Source organism: Vanessa cardui, chromosome 1, assembly GCF_905220365.1.
Source record: "Vanessa cardui chromosome 1, ilVanCard2.1, whole genome shotgun sequence".
NCBI lineage: Eukaryota > Metazoa > Arthropoda > Insecta > Lepidoptera > Nymphalidae > Vanessa > Vanessa cardui.
This window is the reverse complement of record NC_061123.1, coordinates 1,761,203-1,772,303: the sequence shown is the minus strand read 5'-3', so window position 1 is coordinate 1,772,303 and position 11,101 is coordinate 1,761,203. Positions and strand designations below refer to the sequence as shown.

The 11,101-nt window shown below is 32.1% G+C and overlaps 1 protein-coding gene across 1 annotated transcript; it reads right to left on the bottom strand.

Annotated features, from left to right (window-relative positions):
* Positions 1-3,452: 3,452 nt before the first annotated feature.
* On the bottom strand, positions 3,453-10,081 carry LOC124532774 (myrosinase 1-like). The gene is made up of 9 exons (XM_047107844.1): positions 9,994-10,081; positions 8,674-8,783; positions 6,796-6,988; positions 6,066-6,237; positions 5,659-5,866; positions 5,342-5,436; positions 4,765-5,067; positions 4,253-4,494; positions 3,453-3,688 (listed from the first exon to the last, which is right to left on the bottom strand). Exons 1-9 carry the CDS (start codon positions 10,035-10,037, stop codon positions 3,565-3,567), a joined length of 1,491 nt encoding a protein of 496 aa, XP_046963800.1. The 5' UTR covers positions 10,038-10,081; the 3' UTR covers positions 3,453-3,564.
* Between the last annotated feature and the right edge of the window lie 1,020 nt (positions 10,082-11,101).

Genomic DNA, 11,101 nt, shown 5'->3' with positions numbered 1-11,101 from the left:
TCCTCAATATAAGAGCAGGTCATTGCCTTGCAGTAGAACATATAAGGGAGGGCAATTCTACGAACAACTTGTAACTTGTTATCGTTGTAATATAGTAGAATTATCCATTTACGATTCAGCAGAGGTACCGATTTTTGGTATAGAAGGAGTAAATTTCTCCACTTGTAATATTACTTTTTACAGACTTAACTCCGGCCATTTAAACATTATTTTACTACAATACAATAATACTGGTATTGCTTTGTTGTGTTCATTTGAATAATTGAGTGAGCTGGTGTACGAAAAATATACATCATATCTTAGATCTTATAGATAACATCGCATACATAACAATGTTAGTGTTTTAAAGCATGAACTCAACCTTTAGTATTAAATATACTTCGAAAAATATCCCAAAATAATTTTGATATTTAAGTAGTACGTTGAAAGTTATTTATGAGATATTCATAAATGTAATTTATAATGAATCAGGTAACCAATTAGAAGCACCGAGACAGAAAAATCGTCCTGTTATCATCCGAGATGTAAATAGATGTGATGAAAGATCAAATTATTTCCATGAATCTGGAGCAAGGTTTTTAAATGATATAGAATTTCATTTGTAAGATAACATCAAGTATCAAGATTGCAGAGCACAGTAATGATATCAAGATATTTGTAAAGAAAGTCAGCTTTAATAGTAGCATTTTTTAATGTTGACAAATGAAGGTAAACAATCCTTCTTGGTTGACAATCAGACGTTTAATTTTTTTTTAATACTGTTCCAAATGCAAGTCATATCTCTTGTAAATATTAACAAGAAACGGTTCTAAATTTTCGTTTATAAATATAATATACGTCATAATACAGTTTTCAAGGCGATTAAGAACGACCCCACTTATAAATTATGTTTTAGTTTACCTATATTACCATCATTTGTAAATGTATTACATAACTTAATTAAATAGTATGATTTTAGTGGTATAAGATATGTCCAATCACGAAGGCGAACTTCTCCTCGTTAAACTTTTATCGGCGTGCATTAGTGTGACTAAGAGTACAGACAGCAAAAATACAAAAAATAAAATAAAAATTATGGTTGTTTATTTAATTAAAAATGTAATTTATTCTGGCGCACTTTCGTGACTGAATCGATCTATATATTACTATAATAAATAAGTAGTTATTTGTAATTTATACATTGTTAAATAAAAAAAGATGAATGAATCTATTATATGATATCTGCCAATGGTTGCTTATTGGTATCCTTAAATATCGATATTTTAAATTCGTTCGAATCAGTTGTTTATATCGATAGATTATATCGATATACGGATTATTTCAAGAATGACTTTTGAATATTACACTATTATTTTTAAACAAAACTTACATTACTATTTACTTCGAATTAAAGAGTTTTAATACTTTAAAATGCCAATTTTGTTACTGTTACTTATTCTATGTGTAAAGAATGATTACACATTTCTTTGGTAAATAGTTATTTATGTGAGAAAATAAATAATCAATAATTTCGATAATTCATTAGGGAATAATTAATCGATATAATCTATCGATATTTAAGGAACATTATTTCTAGGTCAATGTCTGCTCAGTATATTTATATTCACGTATGGCAACGTTAGAAACATAGTAGTTCTCCTTACTATCGTACTTAAGTGACCAAGAAAATTCCGCTTAGTAAACATGGACAAGATAATAAAATATCTCAGTGAAATGAATGGATAGGTTCGCTACCTATTATGAGATATTCAAATAAAATGAAATAAAGCCAATTTAAACATTCGATTAATATGTTGATATGCTCATGTGTAATTGTTTAAAATAAACTGTTTCGTATATACCTAATATATATAAATATATATTAAAATAAAGCAGCGTATGTAAGCAATAAACCAAAATCTACCCAAGATATTATTGTACGATTTAAACAAACATATATAATGATTGACATTACAGATTTTGGTGTATTATTCATTGAGATTTTATAGAGTGTCTGAAATGTAATTATGATTATATAAAATTACTTAAAAAACGTATGTCGATCAATGGAAAGGTATATTATGACATAAACATTTTATGTAGAGCCTTATTCTATCCATGCCAATTAAACGCAACTCCTAGGTACAGACACGCAAAGAGATTGAGCCATTTTTTCATTCATGATACACCCGTATATGAATTTTCACTTAGTGTTATATGTTGTATAATAAGTGATGTAACAACAAGTATTCCTTACAGGGTGTTAAAATAACTAAATATATATTATTTAGTATTTATTTATATGTAAAATGAATGTTTTGGATGCTATACAAAGCTGATGTTGTAATGCTGTATTCATAGTTTATGCAAAATCGTGGCCTTAGGGAGTGTCTTCCAATTATTAATAGAATTAAGTATTTCAAATTAAAATATATTAAAGTTTTCATAAATTTGTTTCATTTCTTCTATACTGATTCTATACTTCATTTGTTTTATACTGATTTTTGGCGTGGGATACGGTTATAGAGATCTTTGTGGTCATTCTATTTCATTTACGTTCTCAGCTTAATTGGATGGAAATCAATATCTACCCAAAGACTCTGAGAACTTCAGTTGTAAATGTTTTTATAAATAAGAGATTGTAAAGCCAAAAAAAAAATAATAGATATGTATATATATATATATATATTTTTTTTTCTATTAAATTAAGTATTAATTAAAGACGAGTTAGATAATGGCTAAACCTGAATGTTAACCGAATAATATGGCTTCAATTCCGGGCAAGGATACTACCAATCAGCAATACTTGAATCATGTAGCAGCACGAAGGGTTACTGAGCTATAAATACTTGTAACAGAAACAGGGGAATTAATGTAGTGTAAGAAGTAATTTCTAAGCTTCATCCTTAGTCAGGGCCGTCCTTAACCTGTTTGAGGCCTTTGGTATATTGGGAACCCTGTGACTTTAACAGAACACCATTTTTTTAGAATAGATAGGTAAGTCAAAGTCAACGTCAAAAACATTAATTCAAAATAGAAGTGTTTACACTTTCTTATTGATTGTCGATAATCTACCACCGGTTCGGAATATAATACCTCAGACCTGAGAAGAACCGGTGAAAGAAACTCAGCGGGACCTTTTTTTATAATGTCAATTTACAATATACAGTAATAAATATATTCTTGTTATTTGAAACAACCAGAGGCGATCATCTCATTTCCAAGATAAAATAGATATACAAGGTAATAGATTTTTTTTAACAATCAAATATTTATATTATACTGATTTATTTGATCTGAGGGGGCCCCTATCAATTGTGGGGCCCTGGGCACTTGCTCAAAGAGCCCAAGAGGAAAGAGGGGTCTGCTCTTAGTATCTAAGTATAAAGGTGCCTGTTAGGTTGCCCATAAGATGGTACGCCTTCCTAAAATAATTAATATCAGGTATTTTTTTCTAAAATCATTAAAACACGCGAGTATAAATAATTTATTAAAACAATAAGAATATTTGATTTTATTTAGTATTACAGATCTATTTACTTGACTATGAATACATTTAAATTTGTTTTAAAAGTAGTTTCCAATTTAGAAATCCCAAATCGGCAGACATTTGGTACGGGCAAGTCTCGCGTAGTATTCACTGGAAATTCTTGGCTTACGAGTCTTGTTTGGAGAATCAAAATCGACTTGGTATAAACCGAAGCGCTCCCTGAAAATCGAAAAAGTTTAATATTTGTATTAGATTATAGATAAAAAACCATGTGCTGTTTAAAAAAAATCTCGTACGTAATTCGAGAACCGTACGTGCATATTACTCTGGTTCTCTGGTAATGATTTGATGATGATTTTAGTGATTTCTTATGTTATATGTAAGTACACATTTTTTATTCCATAAAAAAGGGGTCGAATTTCATAAAAATATGTTGAACCAAATACGATCACAACAAGTATAAAATATGCTACGCCAGCATCTTGTGTAGTTTTATATATTGAACACTTTCTCACTGCTGGGCTATGTTGCTATATCTCACATGTGGCAAAGTTTCTTTGAAATTAGACACTACATGTGTCGCATGGTTTCCTCACGATGTTTTCCTTCTCCGCTAAGCACGAGATGAATTATAAATACAAATTAAGCACATAAATATCCAGTGGTTCTAGGATTGAATCCGAAATCATCTTTTAAGATGTACGCGTTCCAACCAACACTGGGTCATCTCGGCACGTTTATGTATAAAAAAAGTACTATTTAAACTCCATATTTTCAACTTACGAATATCCTCTAGTCCATTCAAAGTTATCGATCAAACTCCAGTAGGTGTATCCATACACGTTGCAGTGATCCTTAGTAATAGCGGAGTGTAACGCTTTGAGGTATCCGTCTATGTATTCAATGCGTCGTTTGTCCAGCAAACCCTTCTCGAGAGACACTCCGTTCTCCGTGATAACAACTAGAGGATTATTGAAGGCACGTTTCACCCAGTTCAAGGACAGCCTGAAGCCCCACGGCACGACCTGTAATGAGATTTAATAAAGTAGCACAACAATGTATATTCATAACAATGTTTATTATTTTTAAGCAATCAAGAACAAGGAGTTTTCGTATGAGCGTTCATGTCATCGTTCATCAACGAGCAAGAAGTCGCGGGCAAAGCTAGTTTTAATATAAAATCTTATACAGCTGGATATATTTTTTTAATATCGCAGTAGTTTGCCAGTAACCACTACTTACCAAGACGTTCTTTGGACAAATTATTAGTTATAAAGTTAAATTTATCGGCATACCTTCAACCAAGTTGAATTCGTCTTAGGCCAAGATGATTTCTGCGATATTATTCCTCCCATATCAGCTGCGAAAGACGGCTCGGAAGAGATCTTCTTTTTGCTCTTAGACACCAAGTAAGTTGTGTAATGATTCAAACCTAGAAAATCTGCTGAACCTCGTATCATTTCTATTTCTTCAGTCGTAAAATATGGAAGACGAGACCGGTGGAATCCTTGCTTTTTGGATATTGTATCGATTCTTTTCCTCATAATTTGTGGATAATCGCCAGCTTGTGAAAAAATGGGATGTGCGAACCAGCCGAACTGTAAGAATAAAATATTAATCTTTTGTCAGTTGTCAATGCCCGAATTTGGTAGTAGTTATTTATTTATGGGTTATTAAGTAAGTAGTTATTTAATTAAGTAGCGACACGGCACGGCACGGTGGAGTGACGATTTACGCAATACGGCTAACAGGAGCTGGATGCGTTTTGCCAAAAACGATCACAGTGACTTGCAATTGGAGAGGCCTATGTCCAGCAGCGGATGAACAATGGCTGTGATGATGTATTAAGTTATCCAGCAAGGTCACACTTACAAAGAATTGTCTAGCCGTTTCTGCAGTGATTTTATCTTCTAATGTTTCCGTTGCTGGCTCAAGCCACGAAAAATCTAGCGTAATTCCGACGCTCGCTGTAAAAAAACAGTTTTAGAAAAAAATACCAAGAAAATAAATAGAGCAATGTAAAAGAACAAAAGTTTAAACACAAGAAAAACATTAAACATCAAATAGTTAAAAATAATTAAACTCTGTCAAGGATTTTTCATAAGGTTGAATTTGTAATAATTTGGAGAATATGATAAAATTATTATTAATAAAACTCTTTCTCAACGTTTTAATATTTGGAACATTACTTAAGAGTTTTGCTTCGAATTCTTCCTGGTACATGCGGTAAACCATTCCATGAGCCCGAAGGACATTGTGTCCGCAGAGATAATCTTCAAAGCCACTTGCTTGGTCACCCGGCGCGTCCAGCCCACCGTAGCCGCCTTGACAGAATGATAACGGTTCATTGAATGTCAACCAAGCGCTGACTTTGTTCCCGAAATTATTGAACAGAACCTGAAATTGGGACAACATTGTTATCAATGTTGATTACCATTAAAACAAATTCACTCAAATTTTTGGCATATATATCAAAGGATATATATGCCAAAAATCATTTGATATAACATACATATAAGTTTATGAGCATTGCCTGATCTTACATTAATAAACGACACAAAATTATTTATTAAAAAATAGGTCTTTTTAAACTTACTCTAGCGTAATCCACGAAATAGTCAGCAATTATGGGATTAGTCCAGCCACCCAATTCCTGGAGACTTTTAGGCAGGTCCCAGTGGTACATGGTTATCATCGGTTGGATATTATTTTGAATCAATTCGTCCATGAGTTCATTATAGTATCTGATACCATCTTTATTTATTTCGCTAAAAATATTTTTAATGTATTACATATTCGCATATTTCTTAATCGCATCAGACCTTAACCTAAGACCCAATGATTAAATAGACGTAAACAAAATTGATTTCATGTGTGTGCAATTTTTTGCCATCAGCTGAAGGCCATTTAAGTATTACGTAAACATGATAGGATGGACAGGGAGGGCGCGGTGACGTTATCTGGATGGTGATCACGTCAGCATTATTACTTTTATTAAATGATTAATAAATATGCAATAATTTTCTCTATAGGTTATAAATACATTATTTATAGACTTAATACAGCTGTTTATAAATAAAAATAAAAGATATAACATGTGTAGGTATTTCTTCTAGTTTAGCTTTGTGCGCAATTGCTGACAAGTGGTGGGAAAGGGTTAATAATTACTAAAATTCTTCTGCATAACACTTGAATGTCCCCTCGAGGGAACTTAAGGACTGTTCTTTGTTTTTAATATTAACGAAAGCATGCAAACACTAAAACAAATGAGTGTTCTGATTAATTTAGTCAAATCTAAAGTAAAAATCTTTTATCATAACTCATACTTGCTCAAGCCATTGGGAAGGATTCTCGGCCACGATATCGAGAAACGATAATATTGAACGCCCAGCTTTACCATGAGCTTCACATCTTCCTTGAACAAGTGATAGGAATCGGCAGCGACGTCTCCAGTTTGGTGGTCGAATATTCGGTCTGGGTACTTATGGGTATAGCTATCCCATATACTTTCACCTTTACCTGAGAATAAGGCAAAACAAATTGAATTGTAAATGTTATTATAGAAAAGATTTTTTAGAGTTATAAATCATAATCACTGCCGGATTTTCCGAAACGATACGACTCCATAACTTTCAAGATATGAGCATACGAATTTCTAAAAGAGCAGCAATGCAAAAGAAACAGGTATTGCAGATGATATATCATAAAATTGTAACTTTTCGTAGTATCGGACGTCAGTTTTGTTTTTCGATTTTGTTGCATTCCTATGTTTCGTAATTCGTTTGTTTTACAGTCCATATTTACCAGAAGGATCAAGCCTTGTATTGACATAAGGGTGTGAAAGAGAAAGTCATATTGGCCGAAGAGTTATTCACTCGCACACTTTAATTCACAACAAAGTTGTTATTAATGGTGATATAAATTTTAATGAGTCATTTCGTATCACTGTATCGGTAGTTGGAGTTATGATTAATGAATAAAATGTTATTTAAAAACAATGACTAAAAAATGAATTACATGATAATCGATAATGTGTTTTTATTAAATCACTAAATCCATATTCTATATTAATATTATAAATGTGAAAGTAACTGAACCGAGTTTGATGAAATTTGGTGTGAAGCAAACTTGAACTCCAAGAACGACATAGGCTACTTTTTGTGCCTAGCACATGACAACCAACGCCCTAAAACGCAGGCTATGCCGCGGGCGACTACTAGTTACTAATAATATATATGTATGCCTCAAATTAAAATATGACAAAAAACTTGATATCTCGGGTTACTAGAGTAGCAGAGCAAGGACGCGAACGAGATATAATTGAATGAATTTATGATATACTTCAACTGCCTATTTTCAAGTTATTACTGTTACTCCTGTTTTCCCTCCAATGCAACATAACTGCTAATTAATGAGCAACATAGACGGGAATCAGATCAGGATTATGTACAGAGGTCAGATGTCTCTAGATGTTACCCGTGCATTATTTATTTTCGTTAATAATATAAGACATCGGATTGTATGCACTTTAAAAATGGCAAAATATGCACAATAAAAAAGCCATTTCTAATTAGATTTTGAAATTTATTTCAATTATAACTTATAGGACCTATAAAACCCAGTAAAATATAACTTATTTATTTTTCAGTTTTCCATAGCAAACAAAATATTAAGTGGTTAGTTAAGTTAATATTCAATTCATACGCTGAAAATGACCTTTCGACGTAAACTGACGTCACTGGACAAAACTTGAAATTTGGCGCCACTCCTGCAGATACCTATTCAGGAAGAGTTTGTCCAGTGCCGTTGATAAGGCCTCAATTTTCTTTACCCCGTCAAGACCGACAAGTTTATTATTTTACACGCCTATGTCTAACTATGGAAATAAGTACTGCTTATGAAAATGTAGCTAAATATGCAATACCAATATAAAAAAGCATATAATCCGATAACTAATAATATAGTATTAATATCAATTTTGTATGCACAGGATGTCATTGTTCCAACTATATATGTAAGCACATACATAATTGTAGATATGTAAATTTTTGTCTCGGAATGCACGCGATTTTATTTGATTTTGTTGTTCTTTGTTTATATAAAGTCGATACTGTTTTACAATTATCTTTGCTATTTATAATTAATGTTATTATAAGTAAGAACTATTTAGGTAAGGTGGATGTTAATTAAAGATTGAATAGTACCTGACACATTCCACGCCCCTTCGATTTGGTAGGAGGCTGTTGCGACGCCGAACTGAAAACTTTCTGGGAAGCATACTCTTTCTTGAGTGACGTAATGTGCGCTACCAGCCCTGGAGATTGAATACAGATAAAATATAAATAAACATTGTATCTTGAAATAACACGAATATTAAAAATAGTTTTTTAAAATTATTTAATTCAAAAAAGACGAGCGGCGCATTGAAATAAGCCCATATCTTTATTACAATATAATAGATCATAATGGAAAACTGCGCATTATATTGGGATATTATGTGGGATTCCCCGGTGCAGAGAACGCATAGTGCACTTTAGTACACTGGAATACTTGGAAAAACAAGCGGTACCCGTAATCGTTTCGCATGTTACCGAAGATATAATTTTAATGACACATTATTAAACAATAATAATATATTGTATTCTTTTCAAGACTAATTTTGATATCAAGTTACCATCGGTTCAGATTCTTGATTTTACCGAGAAATCAATAGTAGACAAATTTTGTATTTCATTCAAAAAGGATTTACGTGTAATATTAATATACAGTATTCATCTATTCGTTAATATTAATACCTTTTTTAGTATTTCAGGAAATTGAGCCCTTCAGCTATAGGAAGTGTAGCGTTAAAATTAATTATTAAATCGAATAACGTACCCCAAGAAGGTTCTACATGTTAAATGGAAATCTTAGTGTAACATTTTTACCTTCTATCACTATTTTGGGATAATTTTATCAGATTTCAAAGCTGACTATGTTATTTAATGCAAGAACTTAAACTATACCAAGAGTGACAAGCAAATGCTTTTTTTTAACCAACGCAAAGGTTTGATATGTGGATTGATGCTCTTTCGGATATAATTATATGACACTCGTTTTTCACCTACAAAATATACAATTACAAAAACAATTATGAAGTCACTTAGGTAATAATTATATATAGTGATACGATATTTCTTCAAACAAATAAGCAATGTTTTATTAAATGATTAAAAATCTGAACGATACGTACAGTAAGATCGATCTAGAGTCAACAATGTGCTGTTGTGAAAATGTAAATTTCGAGACTATTTTGGAAATCGATTAACCTGATGGTAAGTGGTCACCACCTCCCATAGCCAATGCCCTACCAACCTTCGGAACTAATATGTCACGTCGCTAGTGCCTCACACTGACTCACTTACCCTTCAAACCGGAACAAATCAATACTACATATTTCCGTCTGGCAAAAGATTACGTGATCAGTGGGTGGTTCCTACTATTAAGTAAATAGTTTTAGAAGTATTATTGTTTAAATTACTTACTCCAAGGCCAATAGCGTTAAAACTACAACGATCCGACTATACATCTCAACACACTGGCTGGACGTTCGCACGACAACTGATTGATAGCCCGTTGACATTGCATTTGTTATTTATAAAATATATAATTAATTATCAGTAGCTAATGTCAATGACTGAATTACTTAATTATTCGCTATCGTTTCCCGCTACACTTTGTTCTGGCTCAGACTTTACAAAGGATAATAGAAAGGAAGACTGTTCTACTTATTCAGACTGGTATTTATTAATTTCGTCGTCAGTCTACCTCCCAACTAAGCGTAATCCACTTTGCACGGTCTATCCTTCATCTTGTGAAAGTTCATTAGCTCATAAGTCCTACTACAGGACATCCAGCAATCGCTTCCTTAAACCTAATCCCATGGACAAACTGTTAAATTGTCCATGAACAAAATTATCATTTGACTGACTGCATATTCTTTAAGAAGAAACACCAAAGTGACAAAGATGATGATTAATTAATTTCGACAATTAACTGGCGAAATTGTTCATAATTTAAATGTTACAAGGTGTTCGCGCCTGCGATTTTTATTATTATTACATCAATATCTAAATTTATTTAAACATTATTTAGCCATATATAAAACCTTTTTTTACAACATTCAAAAAGAAAAAGTAATGTATAAAATCGAATGTTCTGTGATCTTCTTTTGTTTTTTTTTTATTCACTTTCTAACTATTAATGACAACGTTACAATGTATATCTAATTATATTGCAATAATATCAAGATTAAACTAGTTTTAAAGCATTTTTTTGTTTAATTGAGTTCGGATTATTTGAGTTCGGAATCCAGTGTCTAAGTAATAGACACAAGGATCATCAAGACAGTTTTCAACAGACAGATATAACTAGTGATATACAAATACGAACGTTACCCAAAGTGCCCTATATCGACCCTCATCGACGGCGTCCTATAAGGGATCCATGTGAGAGAAAAAGAGAGTTGAGGTATGAAATATTTTTAATGACTTAGATTCATTTATAGGTTGGTATATACAAAGACATAGGTTTTAAAAACTAACCTATTTCCGCAATGTGTGAATATTGTGCGTATTTTCAAATAATCGTTGA